The sequence below is a fragment of the Nerophis ophidion genome, linkage group LG07 (genome assembly GCF_033978795.1).
Source record: "Nerophis ophidion isolate RoL-2023_Sa linkage group LG07, RoL_Noph_v1.0, whole genome shotgun sequence".
NCBI lineage: Eukaryota > Metazoa > Chordata > Actinopteri > Syngnathiformes > Syngnathidae > Nerophis > Nerophis ophidion.
In genome coordinates, this window is record NC_084617.1 from 72,525,551 (window position 1) to 72,547,790 (window position 22,240).

The following is a 22,240-nucleotide window of genomic DNA, read 5'->3' on the forward strand; positions in this document are numbered from 1 at the left end:
ACTCACTTATTATGTCCATTACAGTTGTATGTTCATTACAGACTCACTGGGTAGTGGTGCGTCCATTTTTTCAAAGGAGCGGGAACTGCTTCAACATTGGATTGTCCAATGAGAATGCGAGGATATACCACGTGGCCTAAACCACTTGTTTCTTGTCCAATAAGAATGCGAGAATATACCACGTGGTCCAAACCACCTGTCCCTTCCAACCCAAGATATGTTATAAGTACACGCAGCATTGTCTGCTGTGACGCGAGAAATTGGGCCGCCATCTTGAAGTGGGGATGAGGAGCCGACGGGCAGCCTACAGCAGGGGTCACCAACATTTTTGAAACCAATAAGAGCTACTTCTTGGGTACTGATTAATGCGAAGGGCTACCAGTTTGATACACACTTAAATAAATTGCCAAAAACAGCCAATTTGCTCAATTTACCATATTTCCTTGAATTGCCACCGGGGCGCTAATTGATTTAAAACCTCTTCTCACTCCTGTGCTTACCAAAGGCATGCAGTAAAAGTAAGCATGCGCTAATTATTTTAAAACCTCTTCGCACTCCGGCGCTTACCAAAGGCATGCGGTAAAAGTAAGCATGTGCTAATTATTTTAAAACCTCTTCGCACTCCGGCGCTTACCAAAGGCATGCGGTAAAAGTAAGCATGTGCTAATTATTTTAAAACCTCTTCGCACTCCGGCGCTTACCAAAGGCATGCGGTAAGAGTAAGCATGCGCTAATTATTTTAAAACCTCTTCTCACTCCGGCGCTTACCAAAGGCATGCGGTAAAAGTAAGCATGCGCTAATTATTTTAAAACCTCTTCTCACTCTTGCACTTACCAAAGGCATGCAGTAAAAATGTGAGTGTGATGTATGCTCGGACCTTAAATCCTACTGAATAGCTCTTAATCTTCTTCCCTCTTTGCGATTTCAAATTATCGGTATTGAAATCTGCCTCTCCATTTTGAAAATGATGACAGTAGTAGTGTCACTCGTGACGTCACGAGTTTTACCCGGCGGTAATTCAAGGCAGGCGCATACTATATAACTGCGGCAATTCAAGGAAATACGGTACCTTTAATATATATATATATATATATATATATATATATATATATATATATATATATATATATATATATATATATATATATATATATATATAAAAAGGGTATTTCCGTCGTACATTTTTTTTCCTTTTACGAAAGTTTTTTTTAAAGAATAAATGATGAAAAAAACACTTAATTGAACAGTTTAAAAGAGGAGAAAAAACAAAAAAAATGAAAATTAAATTATGAAACATAGTTTATCTTCGATTTCGACTTTTTAAAATTCAAAATTAAATTTAAAAAAATGAAGAGAAAAACCAGCTAATTCGAATATTTTTAAAAAAAAATTAAAAAAAGCATTAGTCATTTTTCCTGATTATGGTTAACTTTAGAATTTAAAATCCACTTTGAAATACGATTTAAATTTGATTCTACAGATTTTCTAGATTTGCCAGAATATTTTTTTTTAAATTTTAATCATAATAAGTTTGAAGAAATATTTCACGAATATTCTTCGTCGAAAAAAAGGAAGCTAAAATGAAGAATTAAATTAAAATGTATTTATTATTCTTTACAATAATAAAAAAATACTTGAACATTGATTTAAATTGTCAGTAAAGAAGAGGAAGGAATTTAAAAGGTAAAAAGCTATAAGTGTTTAAAAATCCTAAAATAATTTTTACGGTTGTATTTTTTCTCCAAAATTGTCTTTCTGTAAGTTATAAGAAGCAAAGTAAAAAAATAAATGAATTTATTTAAACAAGTAAAGACCAAGTCTTTAAAATATTTTCTTGGATTTTCAAATTCTATTTAAGTTTTGTCTCTCTTAGATTTAAAAATGTCGAGCAAAGCGAGACCAGCTTGCTAGTAAATAAATACAATTTCAAAAATAAAGGCGGCTCACTGGTAAGTGCTGCTATTTGAGCTATTTTTAGAACAGGCCAGCGGGCGACTCATCTGGTCCTTACGGGCAACCTGGTGCCCGCGGGCACCGTGTTGGTGACCCCTGTTGTATATAGTTCTCTGCAAACCTATGAAATGTTCGATTTTGTCTTCATTATTTTGTCAGAATGCACTAGAATACTTCATTTGTATGTGAAAATCACAAAGAAATCTTCTGGGGGAGGATGACCCCCCCTTACACGGGTTTGGTTTACAAACTTTCAGCCCCACCTCAAACAAAACTCACCAGGGGGCGGCATAGCTCGGTTGGTAGAATGGCCGTGCCAGCAACTTGAGGGTTGCAGGTTCGATTCCCGCTTCCGCCATCCTAGTCACTGCCGTTGTGTCCTTGGGCAAGACACTTTACCCACTTGCTCTCAGTGCCACCCACACTGGTTTAAATGTAACTTAGATATTGGGTTTCACTATGTAAAGCGCTTTGAGTCACTAGAGAAAAGCGCTATATAAATGTAATTCACTTCACCAGCCACCACTGATTATGATGCATTCTTCATCCATCCATCCATTTTCTAGCGCAGGGGTCGGGAACCTTTTTGGCTGAGAGAGCCATACAAGCTAAATATTTTTAAAAGTATTTCCGTGAGAGCCATATAATATTTTTTTAAGACTGAATACAACTAAATGCGTGCATTTTTAAGTAAGACCGGAGTATAATAAGTCTCTTGTTGTTTTTAATAACGTTGTTATTCTGAAGCTAAACAACAATAAATAAAATACTTCTTACCATTAATGCGACTTCTTGAACAGGTGCGGTAGAAACCGGATGGATGGATTAAAATGCATGAGAATGTTTTATATTTTGAACGATATTCTTAACACTGTGATTACCAGCGGAATTATTCATTACTTATCGTGTTAAGCAATGTCAGCTAAGATTTATCTGAGATTCAGATGCAGTCATCAAAAGAGCCACATCTGGCTCTAGAGCCATAGGTTCCCTACCCCTGTTCTAGCGCTTATCTGAAGTCGGGTCGCGGGGGCAGCAGCCTAAGCAAGAAAGCCCAGACTTCCCTCTCCCGAGCTACTTCGTCCAGCTCTTCCCGGGCGATCCCGAGGCGTTCCCAGGCCAGCTGGGCATAGTCTTTCCAACGTGTCCTGGGTCTTCCGGTCGGACGTGTCCTAAACCTAAACACCTCCCTCGGGAGACCAGATGCCCGAACCAAATCATCTGGCTCCTCTCGATCAGGCTTAGTATAAGACAGCGAGCTCAATTTTTGTTTCATCTGGCCACAGAACTTTCCTCCAGAAGGTCTTATCTTTGTCCATGTGATGTCAGATGAAAGAAAAATTGAGCTGTTTGGCCACAACACCCAGCAATAAGTTTGGAGGAGAAAATGTGAGGCCTTCAATTCCAGGAACACCATTCCTACCACCAAGCATGGTGGTGGTAGTATTATTCTCTGGGCTTGTTTTACTCCCAATGGAACCGGTGCTTTACAGAGAGTAAATGGGACAATAAAAAAGGAGGATTACCTCCAAATTCTTCAGGACAACCTAAGATCATCAGCCCGGAGGTTGGGTCTTGGGCGCAACAGGACAAAGATCCCAAACACATAACAAAAGTGGTAAAGGAATGGCTAAATCAGGCTAGTGTTAAGGTTTTAGAATGGCCTTCCCAAAGTCCTGACTTAAACGTGTGGACAATGCTGAAGAAACGGTAACAGTTCGAGATGCTACCTCAGTAGAAGCATTTAAGTCTCACCTTAAAACTCATCTGTATACTCTAGCCTTTAAATAGATCTCCTTTTTAGACCAGTTGATCTGCCGCTTCTTTTCTTTCTCCTATGTCTCCACAAGGGAGGGGGGTCCGGTCCGATAACCATGGATGAAGTACTGACTGTCCAGAGTCGAGACCCAGGATGGACCGCTCGCCTGTATCGGTTGGGGACATCTCTACGCCGCTGACCCGCCTCCGCTTGAGATGGTCTCCTGTGGACGGGACTCTCGCTGCTGTCTTGGATCCGCTTTGAACTGAACTCTCGCGGCTGTGTTGGAGCCACTATGGATTGAACTTTCACAGTATCATGTTAGACCCGCTCGACATCCATTGCTTTCGGTGAGGGGGTTGCCCACATCTGAGGTCCTCTCCAAGGTTTCTCATAGTCAGCATTGTCACTGGCGTCCCACTGGATGTGAATTCTCCCTGCCCACCGGGTGTGAGTTTTCCTTGCCCTTTTGTGGGTTCTTCCGAGGATGTCGTAGTCGTGATGATTTGTGCAGTCCTTTGAGACATTTGTGATTTGGGTCTATATAAATAAACATTGATTGATAAACATTGAGAAACAAGTCCATGTCAAATATAGCTGATTTGCACCAATTTTGTCAAGGAAGTGGTCAAAAATTCAAGCAGAAACTCATGTGGATGGCTACCAAAAGCGCCTTATTGCAGTGAAACTTGCCAAATATTAACATTGCTGTACGTATACTTTTGACCCAGCAGATTTTCTCACATTTTCAGTAGATTAATTAATAAAAGAACCAAACTACATGAATGTTTTTTTTTTGGGACCAACAAGTATGTGCTCTAATCACTCTATCACAAAAAAAAACAAAGACAGCCATGACATTATATTCTTTACAAGTGTATGTAAACTTTTGACCACGACTGTATTTTCAAAGCCAAAAGAACGACAACAAAACCACACACGCACACACAACTTGTGTAGTTCTTTTTTTTATTTGTGTATATATGCATATACACACATATAAAAAATAAGGGACCTATGTACAGTGATAATAAATATCAACATGTTTGTACAAGAAATAAGTTACTCAACATTACTTTAGGAACATTAAAGACCGACAAAATCCACGTCAAAACGGGTCGTATTAAAACCCCGGTGAACAAAAATACAAATAAAAGGCGAGCGGAAAACAAAAAGAACAATTTAAAGCCTTGAATGATGGAAGTTTTGACAAAACAAATGTGTAAAATGAGTTATATTACACTTGCGTCCTTTAATAAGCATTAAAGTTGTTAAAAAGACCTAACCGAGTACCAGTGTATAAAGATAAGGTGTTTTAACTTCACCGTCCAGGTTATCGATACAATGAAGTGCACATTTTTCCCACTGATATGTTCCTATTTGCTTTGGAGGGGAGAAGAAATGACTTGTTTTTGGTTTAACGGCATTTAAAGAGGGAATAAATGGGAGTTAAGGTTAAGATCTTGTAAACATCCATCCATTTTCTACCGCTTATTCCCTTTCGGGGTCGCGGGGGGCGCTGGCGCCTATCTCAGCTACAATCGGGCGGAAGGCGGGGTACACCCTGGACAAATCGCCACCTCATCGCAGGGCCAACAGGACACAGGAAGTCCACTACTTAGGCCAGGGGGTGTCCAAACTTTTTCCACTGAGGGCCACACACAGAAATATTAATTCATGCAGGAGCCATTGTTATATTTTTCATTTTCAAACCATAATAGAATATATGGATTTTTTTTTTTTACCTTTAGGGTCTAAGTCAGGGGTGTCCAAAGTGCCGCCCGGGGGCCCTTTTTTTTAACGGCCCCATGGCACATTTTTAAGAACACAATTGAAAAAAATTCAAAACGTAAAAAGTGGTATAAAAGAGCAAACAGGTGAAATGTAACAAGAAATGGTTGCAATGTTTACTCTAATACAGGGGCCGGGAACCTTTTTGGCTGAAATATTTCAAAATGTATTTCCGTAAGAGCCATAGAATATTTTTTTTTAACACTGAACACAACTAAACGCGTGCATTTTTAAGTAAGACAAACATTTCTAGCGTATAATACGTCTCTTGTTTGTAATAACAGTGTTATTCGGAAGCTGTGTAGGGAGCGTGGCCTGCAGGCCTGCAGCGAAGCGGGGTGTTGCCACGATCAGCCTCGAAATCAGCGTTACGTGCGTAGAAGGCCCACCTTTTTTTTTTAAGAAGGGCTTAAAACAAACAAAAAACATAAACAACAATGAAACTAATAATTGAGGGATGTATCTGAAGTTGATCTTGAGATTATTATGCTAAAAAAAAAAAAGTATAATCTATTTTTTAACACTTAAGGACACTTTTGGATCCCCAATTATTTTTGTGTGATTTGTTTCTAAGTGTCGTTGCTCAAAAAATAATAATGAATCAAAATCAATGTCATTTTGAATTATCGACCTATTCAAGGCTCCGATTATGTCACATTAAATATTCCACTTTTTGGGGAAAATGTTGCATATTTTGTGTTTTGCCATATAAAAAACTGAACTGTTTTTTTTTTAAAGAAAGGCTTAAAACAAACAAAAAACATAAACAACAATGAAACTAATAATTGAGGGATATATCTGAAGTTGATCTTGAGATTATTATGCTAAAATTAAACAGTAAAAAAAAAAAGGTATAATCTATTTTTTAACACTTAAGGACAATTTTGAATCCCCAATTATTTTAGTGTGATTTGTTTCTAAGTGTCGTTGCTCAAAAAATAATAATGAATCAAAATCAACGTCATTTTGAATTATCGACCTATTCAAGGCTTCGATTACGTCACGTTAAATATTCCACTTTTTGGGGAAAATGTTGCATATTTTGTGTTTTGGCATATAAAAAACTGAGCTGTTTTTTTTTTAAAGAAGGGCTTAAAACAAACAAAAAACAACAACAATGAAACTAATAATTGAGGGATATATCTGAAGTTGATCTTGAGATTATTATGCTAAAATTAAACAGTAAAAGAAATTTTATAATCTATTTTTTAACACTTTAATAAGTAGGACACTTTCGGACCCCCAATTATTTTTGTGTGATTTGTTTCCAAGTGTCGTTGCTCAAAAAATAATAATGAATCAAAATCAATGTCATTTTGAATTATCGACCTATTCAAGGCTTCGATTACGTCACGTTAAATATTCCACTTTTTGGGGAAAATGTTGCATATTTTGTGTTTTGCCATATGAAAAAACTGAGCGTTTTTTTTTTTAAAAGAAGGGCTTAAAACAAACAAAAAACATAAACAACAATGAAACTAATAATTGACGGATATATCTGAAGTTGATCTTGAGATTATTGTGCTAAAATTAAACAGTAAAAAAAAAATGTATAATCTATTTTTTAACACTTAAGGATACTTCTGAATCCCCAATTATTTTTGTGTGATTTGTTTCTAAGTGTCGTTGCTCAAAAAATAATAATGAATCAAAATCAATGTCATTTTGAATTATCGACATATTCAAGGCTTCGATTACGTCACATTAAATATTCCACTTTTTGGGGAAAATGTTGCATATTTTGTGTTTTGCCATATAAAAAACTGAGCGTTTTTTTTTTTAAAAGAAGGGCCTAAAACAAACAAAAAACATAAACAACAATGAAACTAATAATGGAGGGATGTATCTGAAGTTGATCTTGAGATTATTATGCTAAAATTAAACAGTAAAAAAAAAATGTATAATCTATTTTTTAACACTTTAATAAGTAGGACACTTTTGGATCCCCAATTATTTTTGTGTAATTTGTTTCTAAGTGTCGTTGCTCAAAAAATAATAATGAATCAAAATCAATGTCAGTTTGAATTATCGACCTATTCAACTGACTTAGCCTTTTTTTTTTTTTTTTGTGCTCTTTTGTCAAAGAAAACAATGTTTTGTATGGCAACCACACAATATATGCAATATTTTCCACATTAAACATTTTAAAGTGAAATATTTGAAGTAATTGGAGCCTTGAATAGGTCAATAATTCATTATTAGTGTTATAGATTTTTTTTTTTTTTTTTTTGGCGCAACGGCAAAAAAAAATAAAAAAATTTAAGATAGACAAAAGAAAAAAACAGTCAATTTTTTCTATTTAGAGTTCACATTATTCCACTTTTTTAAATGTTTTCTTTAAATTTTTGAAACACATTTCCAGAATGTGTAAGCAATTAACTGCAGGCCGCACTTTGAACACCCCTGACTTAGCCTTTTTTTTGTTTTTTTTTGGCTGTAGACTTACTGATGCCTGCTCAAAGTCACAAAAAAACAAAAACGGACGGACAGCTCATCACTTAAAAAATAATTTAAAACAAAAACATCTGCAGTCTATTTTGGCTTATCCGAAAATGACGTGACAGGGAAAAAGTCAATCCTGTACAATCTTTCAACCATAAAATAAAACTTTTTCTTGTTTTTTTCTTCCAAAGAGAGCATTTCACAATATTTTTCATATGTAAAAAAATCCAAAAATGCTCAAGTCAAAAAAGATGCATTTGTACAATAAGGTGATGAAAAAATATTCTGTCCATTTCCTGTCGGTCATGCAACAATAGTGGGCGGGGCTTTGGACGAGAAACATTTTCTTAGCCTTCGGTCTGCAGTTTGTAATAAACGACTATTTTTCTTTTCTTTGATATTCTTCTTGCCTCGCTCTTCGGCGTCTTTTCTGGCACATCCCGAAAGTAAAAGCAGCCTGTTTTGAAGAGAGAGAAGACACTGAGTAAAGTGAGCGGTCCATCTAACACAGGGGTGTCAAACCTACGGCCCGAGGACCGGATCAGACCCGCCACCAGGTTCTATCCGGCCTGAGAGGTGATTTTGCTAAGTATGAAAATGATCTGAAATTTTTTCCATCCATCTTCTTTCGTTTATCCGAGGTCTGGTCGCGGGGGCAGCAGCCTAACTGTAACTGTATCTGTGTATTGTTATTTTTTATTATTTTGAGAATTTTATTTTTTCCCTTTCTTGTATTGTAACTGGATCTGTGTACTGCTATTTTTATTTATTATTTAGATCATTTTCTTTTCTATTTTTCTTTATTTTATTGTAACTTTATCTGTGTACTGTTATTTCTTTTTATTATTTTGAGAATTTTATTGTTTTCTTGTATTGTAACAGGATCTGTGTACTGATATTTGTATTTATTATTTTGAGAATTTTCTTTTCTTTTATAGTAACTGTATCTGCATATTTTCTGTAACTGTATTTGTGTACTGTTATTTTTTTATTATTTTGAGAATTTTTTTTCCTTTCTTTTATTTAAAACTGGATCTGCGTACTGTTATTTTTTTATTCTTTTTTCCTTTATTTTACTGTAACTGTATCTGCGTATTTTCTGTAACTGTATCTGTGTAGTGTTATATTTTTATTATTATTTTGAGATTTTTTCTCTTTTTCTTTTGTTTTATTTATAACTGGATCTGTGTACTGTTATTTATTTATTATTATTTTGAGAATTTTCTTTTCTTTTATTTAAAACTGGATCTGTGTCGTTATTTTTGTTTTATTATCATTTTGAGAATTTTCTTTTCTTTTTTCCTTACTTTTATTTATAACTGGATCCGTGTACTGTTATTTTCATTTTTTATTCTTTTTTCCTTTCTTTTATTGTAACTGTATCTGTGTACTGTTATTATTTTATTATTATTTTGAAAATTTTCTTTTTTCCCTTTCTTTTATTTAAAACTGGATCTGTGTACTGTTATTATTTTTCCCTTTATTTTATTGTAACTGTATCTGCGTATTTTCTGTCACTGTATCTGTGTAGTGTTATATTTTTATTATTATTTTGAGATTTTTTTCTCTTTTTCTTTTGTTTTATTTATAACTGGATCTGTGTACTGGTATTTTTTTTAATTATTATTTTGAGAATTTTCTTTTCTTTTATTTAAAACTGGATCTGTGTAGTTATTTTTGTTTTATTATTATTTTGAGAATTTTTTCCCCCTTACTTTTATTTATAACAGGATCTGTGTACTGTTCTTTTCATTTTTTTTATTCTTTTTTCCTTTCTTTTATTGTAACTTTCTGTGTACTGTTATTTATTTTTATTATTTAGAGAATTTATTTTTTTTCCTTGTATTGTAACTGGATCTGTGTACTGCTATTTTTATTTATTATTTAGATAATTTTCTTTTCTATTTTTCTTAATTTTATCGTGACCAGATTTGCATATGTTTTGTAACTGTATCTGTGTACTGTTATTTTTTTATTTATTATTTTGAGAATTTTATTGTTTTCTTGTATTGTAACTGGATCTGTGTACTGATATTTGTATTTATTATTTTGAGAATTTTCTTTTCTTTCTTTTATAGTAACTGTATCTGCATATTTTCTGTAACTGTATTTGTGTACTGTTATTTTTTCATTATTATTTTGAGAAATTTTTTTCCTTTCTTTTATTTAAAACTGGATCTGCGTACTGTTATTTTTTTATTCTTTTTTCCTTTATTTTATTGTAAGTGTATCTGCGTATTTTCTGTAACTGTATCTGTGTAGTGTTATATTTTTATTATTATTTTGAGATTTTTTCTCTTTTTCTTTTGTTTTATTTATAACTGGATCTGTGTACTGTTATTTATTTATTATTATTTTGAGAATTTTCTTTTCTTTTATTTAAAACTGGATCTGTGTAGTTATTTTTGTTTTATTATTATTTTGAGAATTTTTTTCCCCCTTACTTTTATTTATAACAGGATCTGTGTACTGTTCTTTTCATTTTTTTATTCTTTTTTCCTTTCTTTTATTGTAACTTTCTGTGTACTGTTATTTATTTTTATTATTTAGAGAATTTATTTTTTTTCCTTGTATTGTAACTGGATCTGTGTACTGCTATTTTTGTTTATTATTTAGATAATTTTCTTTTCTATTTTTCTTTATTTTATCGTAACCAGATTTGCATAAGTTTTGTAACTGTATCTGTGTACTGTTATTTTTTTTTATTATTTTGAGAATTTTATTGTTTTCTTGTATTGTAACTGGATCTGTGTACTGCTATTTGTATTTATTATTTTGAGAATTTTCTTTTCTTTCTTTTATAGTAACTGTATCTGCATATTTTCTGTAACTGTATTTGTGTACTGTTATTTTTTTATTATTATTTTGAGAAATTTTTTCCTTTCTTTTATTTAAAACTGGATCTGCGTACTGTTATTTTTTTATTCTTTTTTCCTTTATTTTATTGTAACTGTATCCGCGTATTTTCTGTAACTGTATCTGTGTAGTGTTATACGTTTATTATTTTGAGATTTTTTTCTCTTTTTCTTTTGTTTTATTTAAAACTGGATCTGTGTAGTTATTTTTTTAAAATTATTATTTTGGGAATTTTCTTTTCTTTTTTCCTTACTTTTATTTATAACTGGATCTGTGTACTGTTATTTTCATTTTTTATTCCTTTTTTCCTTTCTTTTATTGTAACTGTATCTGTGTACTGTTATTATTTTATTATTATTTTGAAAATTTTCTTTTTTTTGCCTTTCTTTTTTTAAAAACTGGATCTGCGTACTGTTATTTTTTTATTCTTTTTTTCCTTTATTTCATTGTAACTGTATCCGCGTATTTTCTGTAACTGTATCTGTGTAGTGTTATACTTTTGTTATTATTTTGAGATTTTTTTCTCTTTTTCTTTTGTTTTATTTAGAACTGGATCTGTGTACTGTTATTTTTGAGTTTTCTTTTATTTAAAACTGGATCTGTGTAGTTATTTTTGTTTTATTATCATTTTGAGAATTTTCTTTTCTTTTTTCCTTACTTTTATTTATAACTGGATCTGTGTACTGTTATTTTCATTTTTTATTCCTTTCTTTTATTGTAACTGTATCTGTGTACTGTTATTATTTTATTATTATTTTGACAATTTTCTTTTTTCCCCTTTCTTTTATTTAAAACTGGATCTGTGTACTGTTATTATTTTATTATTATTTTGACAATTTTCTTTTTTTCCCTTTCTTTTATTTAAAACTGGATCTGTGTACTGTTATTTTTTTATTCTTTTTTTCCTTTATTTTATTGTAACTGTATCTGCGTATTTTCTGTAACTGTATCTGTGTAGTGTTATACTTTTGTTATTATTTTGAGATTTTTTCTATTTTTCTTTTGTTTTATTTATAACTGGATCTGTGTACTGTTATTTTCATTTTTTAATCCTTTTTTTCCTTTCTTTTATTGTAACTGTATCTGTATACTGTTATTTTTTTAAATTATTTTGTATCTGTGTACTGTTTTTATTTATTTATTATTATTTGGAGAATTGTCTTTTCTTTTTTCCTTACTTTTATTCATAACTGGATCTGTGTACTGTTATTTTTATTTCTTATAATTTTTTTCTTTTTTTTTATTGGAATTGGATCTGTGTACTGTAATTTTTCTATTATTATTATTATTTAGAGATTTTTATTTTATTTTTCCTTTCTCTTAATTATAACCGGATCTGTGTATTATTATTATTATTATTTTATATTCAAACTTTTAGAAAAGGACCCCGGGATGACTAGCCTGGCGTTTATCTGTCGGCTAATGTGGATCCTCAATAAAAAAGAACAAATACTGATAAATTAAAATTATTTGCAAATTAGAGCATTTTAAAACTCTGCCAAACTCACCTATTTGACTGTTGAACATCATCACATCATTTATTCACAAATGATAAATCACGACAAATGCGGATAGACGTAGTCTAAGTGTAAAAATAAACAAAAACTTGATTTGCAAGTTTTCGGATTGGGCTTGTCCTATTTTTTTTTAAAGAAAGAAAACAATCTAAAGGTGTCTTTATTTTTAACTTATCATGCCGTGATTTCCTCCACCTGGGCCCTGAGTTAAAACGAGTTTGACACCCCTGCTCTAACAAAACCTGGAACAATTACCTTGGACCGAGTGGATCTTCAGTGTGATCAGTCTGTCCGCTTCACAAAGTCCGAGAGCGAGTCCTGGCACAAAAAACCAGTCCGGGGGAAGGATCGTTCCGACATTCAAAGCGTTTTTTTTTTCTTCTTTTTTTTAAGTTTTCGAGCGAGCGTCTTTTGCAGTGCAAGTTGCCGGCGTCCTGAAAAGGTGAGACGTGTAAAAAGCACTTCTAGAAACATCCACAGCAGTCGCAAAAACTACATTCTCCATGCGCGTTGTCTTGGTGCCACCACCAGTTGTTTTTTTTGTTTTTTTTGTCTTATTGCCTTTTTTTTTTGTCCGTTCCATAAAAAAAAGTTCAACCACATTTGCAAAAAAAAAAGTGGCATGGGGTGCACTTTTAGGACATTGAAGGTGCTTTTGAAGGTCACCGCACACAGCCAGGAATGTAAGAACTTGCTCACCAAAATGTAGTCGCCTGACAACCACTTAAAACACTGCAGTGGTTCTCAAGAAATATACAAAAAAAACAACTTATTTCAAACCTACCGTCACAACAAACTGGGAATCTTAGGGGCAAGGGGGGGTTGGGGGGGGGTATAACACATCGGAAACACAATGCGTCTTCCATCCATCCATTTTCTACCGCTTATTCCCTTTCGGGGTGGCGGGGGGCGCTGGCGCCTATCTCAGCTACAATCGGGCGGAAGGCGGGGTACACCCTGGACAAGTCGCCACCTCATGGCAGGGCCAACACAGATAGACATCATGCGTCTTTCATTCCAAAAGTCCCGTTTCGGTCATTCTTTTTTTTTTTCCCACTTTCTTGCGTCTTCTCTAGGGTTGCAAAATTTCGGGAATATTCAAAGTTGGCAACTTTTCGTGGGAATTAACGAGAATTAATAAGTAGCGTATTTCCTTGAATTGCCGCCGGGGCGCTAATTAATTTAAAACCTCGTCTCAAAGGCATGCGGTAAATTAAGGCCTGCGCTTAAGAATTTGAGTGTGATGTAAGGATGCCATCATGAAAAGCACATTTAATTAAAAAAAAAAACGTTATTATGGTCTTACCTTTACTTATAAATGAAGTCCATGCGCAGCTCCTTCTGATCAAACGCATCGATAACTTGTTTATAGAAGTCTTCCTTATCTTTCTTCAGTTTTAAAAGTCTCTCTGTCTCGATGGAGATCTTCCTTTATTACCGCCTGCTTCGATTGAAAGTCCAGTTTAGAAAACTGTTTTATTTTAGATATGTAATCCTCCATGTTGAAAGTGAAGCGAAAAGAAAAATAAACGATCGCTGCTCACTCTTCCTGCTTGTTATCAGTTCTTCTGCAGCCGAGTAGTCGCAAGAAGGATCACTAGCGCCCTCTACCACCAGGAGGCGGGAGTCATTTAGTGACTCATATTTGACACACGCAGCTACGGTATATTAATAAATCATAGCTGCTTACTGTTTTTTTTTAGCATATTCAATAGCTTGGACCTTAAATCCTACTGAATAGCTCTTAATCTTCTTCCCTTTATGCTATTTCAAATTATTAAAATTAGCCTCCTCCATTTTGAAAATGATGACAGGTGAAGTGTCACTCGTGACGTGACGAGTTTGACCCGGTGGAAATTCTTGGCATATGCTAATTATTTGGCGAAACGAGTTTGACCCGGCGGAAATTCTAGACATGCGCTAATAAAAATAATATTTTGCATAACGAGTTTGACCCGGCGTTAATCCTGAGCCGGCGGTAATACTAAGCATGCGCTTATTATTTGGCGAAACGAGTTTGACCCGGCAGTAATTCTAGGCAGGCGCATACATACTATATACCCGGCGGAAATTCAAGGAAATACGGTATAAACATTGAATGCTAGATCTTGCAGTGTGATTATTAGCTCAAAAAAAACCCCTGATTTAATGCAAACTCAGTGGAATTTCGACCCTGAACTGTGCATTCCTCAATCACATGTGCAGTGCATTCTTCCATCACGTGCACAGATAAGATCTGTAAAGTTCCACGAGGAAATATTAAATCAAAACGTGTAGTTTCATCTGTCATATGTTCTGATAAACATTCCGTTTTCATACGAGAATGTAGGTTATAGTTTGAGTTAGCATGCTGATTGTTCATTCATTCATTCGAGCCTATTTTTATTCATTTGTCCATCATTTAAAGACTACTCCAATTGTTTAGCTGACTATTTATATCGGTGTGTGGCATTGCTTTAGTGTTTTACAAGCTTCTCATAAGAATAAAATGGACGTTGTCCAACTTTGAATAATCAAAAAATGGTCCTAATTCCCGAGTTTAACTTCCCGTGGTAAATTTCCGGTAACTTTCCATGGGAATTAACAGGAATTAATGGGAATAAACATTGAATGCCACATGCTCGATCTTGCTGCATGATCATTAGCTAAAACAACCGGATTTAATGCCAACTCAGTGGAATTTCGACCCTGCACTGTGCATTCCTCACATTTACCGGAAACTTCCCCCACCCCTTTGCAACCCTAGTCTTCTCACACAAATATGATTGTTGCCTTTCTTGCTGCATGATCATTAGCTAAAACAACCTGATTTAATGCAAACTCGGTGGAATTTCGACCCTGCACGGTGCATTCCTCACATCTACCGGAAACTTCCCCCACCCCTTTGCAACCCTAGTCTTCTTACACAAATATGATTGTTGCCTTTCTTGCTGCATGATCATTAGCTAAAACAACCGGAGTTAATGCAAACTCAGTGGAATTTCGACCCTGCACTGTGCATTCCTCACATTTACCGGAAACTTCCCCCACCCCTTTGCAACCCTAGTCTTCTCACACAAATATGATTGTTGCCTTCCTTCAGCATGACTCAGTCATCTCTTGGCTCACCAATAAAAAATAAAAAAAGGGAAGAGGCGCTTCCAGTTCTAAGTGCAGTAAAAAAGCTGACAAAAGTCCCCGAGGCCACCCCATCCGTCAAGTGGCGTCCGGACAACAAAGTGATGCCATTTGCTTGATCACCTCGCCGACGGGGTTTCTCCGCACTCCTGTTCGGATCACAGTTGAGACAAAACGGCCGTTGCACAGTGCAAGCGGAGAAAGTCCGAGACTTTTTTGCGGTGCAGAAGGGGGGGCGAGCGTCTATATTTAACATGCCGTCCAAGTCTACAGTGAGCCAAACAGGCATTGGCGGGGCGAGAGCCGAACGCTACCACGTGTCACTGGAAAAGAGGGCAGGCATCCTCGAGAAGAGGGAGGTAGCTCGGTTGTTTTTTTGTTTTGTTTTCTTTCCTTCCACCTCGCGGGAAAAAAACCGAAGGAGAAGCCTTAGATTCTAGGGCTTAGACGGACGACTCCTCGGGATTTGCGTCGGGCAGCACGCTCCTCTGCTGCAGGGTGCGCCGCAGCTCCTCCTTGAAGGGGCCCGAGTAGTCGTTCCCGCCCACGCCGAGCCCGCCCAGTCCGCCGCCGCCGCCGCCGCCAGCGCAAGCCCCGCTAGCCCTTTCCTCCCCCGCCGTGCTCAGGTTCAGGCGGACGTAGCCGTTGCTGCCGGAGCCCCTGATGTTGGTGAGACTGAGACGGCTGGGGGAGTGGATGGGCTGGCCCGGGATGGCGCTGGGTGACGCCGTGCCGCCCACGCTGGCGGGCCCGATGGCGTGACCGGGGACGATTTTAAGCGAGCCGTCTGAGTAGTAATAATTGGCGCCCGTCTCCCAGAAACGGTCTTCGTCGGTGGGCATTTTGCTGGGGACAAACGTGGGTGGCTCCTTGGGTAAGGTGATGGGGTAGACCAGAGTACTTTCAAGAGGCTTCATGTCAGCTCCTTTCCCCAGAGCCAGTTTCAGTCTCCGGCGCAGGTACAGCGCCGCCACCAAGAGCAGCAGGCACGCCGCGCCCAGGGTGATGACCAGCACCCAGAAGAGCCCCATGCTGCTGTCCGGAGCCCGGGCTTCCATGAAGACGGGTGCACTGGCCACCACCGTCACCTGGTAGCGCTCGGTCTGGAACTTCACACCCTGCTCCTCGGAATAGCAGACGTAGCGCCCGGCTTGGATCTGACCCGCTTCGGGGACGACGAGGGCCTTGAGGGTCTGGTCGAAGCGTGGCCCCCCGGCCTCGGGGTCGCCCAGCAGGAGCTCGCGGTCGTTGACGACCCAGAAGGGCTGAGCCAGGTTGGAGATCAGATGGCAGGGCAGCACCATGTCCGAGCCCACCACCACCGTCACGTTCCGCAGTCGGGAGTGCTCTGCGAGGGAGACCGGGAAGACGGGAGAAAAGGTTATTAGTGTCATTCGGAATCATTCAAATCAGTGATGTGAATTATAATTCTGGCGCTTTTTGTCTGCTTCACATTGAAAACCCCATGACCTATGCATTAAACTACATATACACAGCGGGGCGCGGTTGGTAGAGTGGCCGTGCGGGGCAACTTGAGGATTCCCGGTTCGATTCCAACCTTCTACCAACCTGGTCACGTCCGCCGTGTCCTTGAGCAAGACACTTCACCCTTGCTCCTGATGTTCGTTAGGGCCTTGCATGGCAGCTCCCGCCATCAGTGTGTGAATGTGTGTGTGAATGGGTGAACGTGGAACTAGTGTCAAAGCGTTTTGAGTACCTTGAAGGTAGAAAAGCGCTATACAAGTATAACCCATTTACCATTTACACAAGTGGGAGTGACGCTGGGGAGCACGGTGGGCAAAGTGTCTTGCCCAGGGACACAACGGCAGTGACTCGGGTGGCAAAAGCTGGATCCGAAAACCAGGCACACGCAAGTTTTTGGTGAATGAATGATGAATGAATGATTGGTGGTGGTCGGAGGGACCGTAGGCGCAAACTGGCAGCCTCGTTTCCGTCACTACACCCCAAGGCGGGGGTGGTTACAAATGTAGCTTACCACCACCAGGTGTGAATGAATGATCGGTTCCCACTTCTCTGTGAGCGCTTTGAGTATCTAATAATAGAAAAACGCGATATAAAATCTATCCATCCATCCATTTCCTACCGCTCATATACCTTCAGGGTCGCGGGGGGTGCTGGAGCCTATCTCAGCTACAATCAGGCAGAAGGCGGGGTATACCCTGGACAAGTCGCTACCTCAATTTAATCCATTATTAGGGACTGATGTCCATTAGGGACAGAGGACCCTATTGAATTTCTAAGGTTTTATTATTATTCCTTATTATTTTTCCGCCTGTAATTTGACCCCCTTAAAATGCTTCAAAACTCACCAAATTTGACACACACATGAGGACTGGCGAAAATTGCGATCTTATCAAAAAACCAAACCCCCAAACTCAAAATTGTGCTCTAGCGCCCCCTAGAAAGAAAACACAGACAAAACTGTCTGTAACTTCCAGTAGCAATGTCGTAGAAACGTGAAACACAAACATCTATGTAGGTCTCAGTTAGACCTATATTTCATAAACTCATACCTCACAGCTGAAATCAACAGGAAGTGTGCAATTTCCCCGACAATACAAAACTTGGCAAAAAAAAATTTGCTTTTTTAAACATTATCTCCTCTGAGGCCGTTTGTCGTTTCCGCTTCTAATAAGAGAGATTGAACCCTTTCTGATTAAAAGTTGATGAAAGAGTTATAATTAATACCCCGCTCCCAGTCTGTCGAACATTCTCCCTGACCACCTGAGGGCAACACAGACAGTGAATGTTTTTAAAAAAGTCTTAAAAACCCTTCTTTTTAAAAAGAACAACTTTTTTTGTTTAGATAAATGCGTGGTAGTTCTAGCTATTAGGCTGTTCTAGTTTTTGTTATTTTTGAATTTTTTGTCATCTTTTTATTTTTTTTAATACACTGTAGTTTTTTTGAGATTGTTTGCTCAATGTAAAGTGCTTTTACAAATAAAATTAATTAGTATTCAAATTCATTATCAGGATCACATTTATACACTACCGGGCATTGAATCGCAATAACAGTGTACAAAACAGGTTATTTTCTGGCGCATTCCAAACACAATAAACCCGCATCAGCAATTAAAACATATCTCGTACGCATAAATGTCACATTCAACGCGAGGCCATCTAGAGGGCCTTACTGACAACAACTCGTGATCTGATTGGCAGACTAGGCTAACCTCTTCCGACCTCCGAGGACAAAGCTATGAACAATGGGAGACCAAGCTTTCTGCTCTGCCGCTCCCAGTCTGTGGAACGTGCTCCCTGACCACCTGAGGGCACCACAGACTGTGAATGCTATTAAAAAAGTCTTAAAAACCCTTCTTTTTAAAAAAAAAACTTTTTTTTTTTTAGATATATGCATGCTAGTTCTAACTATTAGGCCAGTGGTTCTTAACCTTGTTTGAGGTACCAAACCCTACCAGTTTCATATGCGCGGTCACCGAGAACCGTTCTTTAGTGAAAAATTATTTAAAATTTTTTTCAAGTTCAAGACAAAGTTATGTTTTTTTTTTTACTGGGGCACAAAATGAACCGTGATTGAACATCACCTTGTAAAAGAACAAAACCAACACAGTGCATGAACTCACAACAAATGACACGCCTGCAAATCAGCGTGACTTCTGCTGTTGCCGTATCCACAAAAAACCGATAGGGAGACGTTTTTATTCACACGATGAGTCGGGTGTGTCTTGACCTCTGCCGAACCCCTGAGGCCGACTCACCGAACCCCGAGGGTTCCATCAAACCCAGGTTAAGAACCACTGTAATAGGCTGTTGAAGTTTTTTGTTTTTTTTAAATTATCTTTTCATTTTTTAGTACACTGTAGCACTTTGAGGTTGTTTGCTCAATGTAAAGTTTTTTTTACAAATAAAATTCATTAGTTTTCAAATTCATTATCAGGTTTCGCCGCTCCATATCTGTTGACCGCGTTCCCTGACCACCTGAGGGCACGATAGACGGTAAACGCTTTTATCAACTGTATGTGTGCGTTCACTTACAGTGCACAGACATTGTTGATTCTGAAAGCCCCGGGCAGATTTGGTACAGCATGGCAACATAAACTAGCTGAGTTCTGATTGGATACAAACTAAAACAAGTAATAATATGGCAAAAAGAGAATATGAATACTTATATATATATATTTAGGGAAAGTAAATTAGTTTTATCTTTAAATATGAGCTCCTGGCCCTTGCCAGCCAATGTTTTGGTACATTTGCTCGCCAGTCCTGCACCAGCATCCAACCCCCAGCTGGGGTCACTGCTGAGGCATTATGTCCTCTGACGATGCCTTCACTCACCAGGGCTGGGGATGGAGACAGGTTTATCAAACTTGGCTTTCCCCCGGCTGAACCTTTCCAGCGTGAGGTCTTGTGACAGGGAGGACGTGGACCTGCAGGGGGAGAAAAAAAAAGAACAACTTTTGCTAGAATGTACTATTGACAACGCAGGATCCATTATGTATGTGGACTCAGACTCAGAGGTGTTATACCCGTGTCTTTCGACTGGGATATGCAGTCTTGTCTGTTTCTGAGTAAATAGAACATCAAAGTCTTTACTCAGCATTTGGTTGATCATTAAACCCAGTTTATACGCTAATTATTCACAGGTGGCTTTTTAGAAATGATTTATTACCTAACTGGTCTGGCTTTTGTAGAAAAGTTTGCTTTTATCAGCAACTAAAAGTATCATCCATCCATTATATATACTGCTTGTCCTCATTAAAACCTCTAAACCAGGGGTCACCAACGCGGTCGCCCGTAAGGACCAGATGAGTCGCCCGCTGGCCTGTTCTAAAAATAGCTCAAATAGCAGCACTTACCAGTGAGCTGCCTCTATTTTTTAAATTGTATTTATTTACTAGCAAGCTGGTCTCACTTTTCTCGACATTTTTATTCTAAGAGAGACAAAAGTCAAACAGAATTTGAAAATCCAAGAAAATATTTTAAAGACTTGGTCTTCACTTGTTTAAATAAATTCATTAATTTTTTTACTTTGCTTCTTATAACTTTCAGAAAGACAATTTTAGAGAAAGAAATACAACCTTAAAAATTATTTCCTAACAATTTAAATCAATGTTGAAGTAAATTAATTTTTTGATTGTAAAGAATAATAAATACATTTTAATTTAATTCTTCATTTTAGCTTCTGTTTTTTTGACGAAGAATATTTGTGAAATATTTCTTCAAACTTATTATGATTAAAATTCCCAAAAAATATTCTGGCAAATCTAGAAAATCTGTAGAATCAAATTTAAATGTTATTTCAAAGTCTTTTGAATTTATTTTAACATTTTTCTTCTGGAAAATCTAGCAGAAATAATGATTTGTCTTTGTTAGAAATATAGCTTGGTCCAATTTGTTATATATTCTAACAAAGTGCAGATTGGATTTTAACCTATTTAAAACATGTCATCAAAATTGTAAAATTAATCTTAATCAGGAAAAATTCCTAATGATGTTCCATAAATTATTTTAAAAATTTTTTTCAAAAATATTCAAATGAGCTAGTTTTTCCTCTTCATTTTTTCGGTTGAATTTTGAATTTTAAAGAGTGGAAATTGAAGATAAACTATGTTTCAAAATTTAATTTTCATTTTTTTCGTGTTTTCTCCTCGTTCAATTAAGTGTTTTTTTCATCATTTATTCTCTACAAAAAAATTCCTAATGATGTTCCATAAATTATTTAAGTTTTTTTTTTCAAAAATATTCAAATTGGCTAGTTTTTCTCTTAATTTTTTCGGTTGAATTTTGAATTTTAAAGAGTCAAAATTGAGGATAAACTATGTTTCAAAATTTAATTTAAATTTTTTTCGTGTTTTCTCCTCTCAATTAAGTGTTTTTTTCATCATTTATTCTTGACAGAAAACCTTCCGTAAAAGGGAAAAAAATGACAAAATATCCATTAAAAAAAAAATATATAGATGTATTTACTAAAGGTAAATAAAATAAAATAAAAAGGTAAATTGAGCAAATTGGCTATTTCTGGCAATTTATTTAAGTGTGTATCCAACTGGTAGCCCTTGGCATTAATCAGTACCCAAGAAGTAGCTCTTGGTTTCAAAAAGGTTGGTGACCCCTGCTCTAGAGATTTAAAACTTGAATAATAATAAAAATAATAATACTGAACAATGACATTTTTAACATTTTATTTTTACCAAAACCCTTTGGGGTCCCTGGCATCAAACCTGAGTGGAGGCCTAAATGTAGATTTTTATACATATATTGGATTGTTTTTTAAAATAAATTGCTTTGATTTTTCAGTGTGCGGCCCTCGGAGGAAAAAGTTCGGACACCCCTGGTCTATGCCCTACCATGCAGCTCGTTAATTCCACTATATTGGAGGTCCTTAAGGAGATTTTCGTTCACTTTTGTATAAAGTGACAAATTTGGCACACTCAGGGCATAATTAAATGATTTTAGCTAGGGCGCCTGCGCCGCTGACCTTTGGGGTCGCCACACCGGCCAATCAAATACGACCACCGCTTTTAGTAGCTTTTGTCTCTAACATTTGAAACAGATGAGCTACAAATCAATCAATCAATCAATGTTTACTTATATAGCCCTAAATCACTAGTGTCTCAAAGGGCTGCACAAACCACCACGACATCCTCGTTAGGCCCACATAAGGGCAAGGAAAACTCACACCCAGTGGGACGTCGGTGACAATGATGACTATGAGAACCTTGGAGAGGAGGAAAGCAATGGATGTCGAGCGGGTCTAACATGATACTGTGAAAGTTCAATCCACAATGGATCCAACACAGTCGCGAGAGTCCAGTCCAAAGC

The 22,240-nt window shown here is 36.7% G+C and overlaps 2 protein-coding genes across 5 annotated transcripts in view; both read right to left on the reverse strand.

Annotated features, from left to right (window-relative positions):
* Positions 1-287, reverse strand: part of LOC133556801 (uncharacterized) — a 34,293-nt gene extending 34,006 nt beyond the window's left edge. Inside the window, exon 1 of one of the 2 annotated variants that reach the window (XM_061907080.1) lies at positions 48-287. In XM_061907080.1, the coding sequence (XP_061763064.1) occupies positions 48-272 (225 nt within the window). In that variant the 5' untranslated portion in view covers positions 273-287. Of the gene's footprint in view, positions 1-6 lie in introns of both variants that reach the window. The other variant, XM_061907082.1, reaches the window with a different exon arrangement.
* Positions 288-4,665: 4,378 nt separating this feature from the next.
* Positions 4,666-22,240, reverse strand: part of sema4c (sema domain, immunoglobulin domain (Ig), transmembrane domain (TM) and short cytoplasmic domain, (semaphorin) 4C) — a 317,114-nt gene continuing 299,539 nt past the window's right edge. For 2 of the 3 annotated variants that reach the window (XR_009807601.1, XR_009807600.1), the window contains exons 15-17: positions 19,754-19,845; positions 12,575-16,784; positions 4,666-8,403 (exon numbers count right to left, since the gene is read on the reverse strand). Coding sequence is in view for 1 of the 3 variants with exons in the window: in XM_061907083.1 (XP_061763067.1) it covers positions 15,880-16,784; positions 19,754-19,845 (997 nt within the window). In the remaining 2 variants the exon portion in view is untranslated. Of the gene's footprint in view, positions 16,785-19,753; positions 19,846-22,240 lie in introns of all 3 variants that reach the window. The other variant, XM_061907083.1, reaches the window with a different exon arrangement.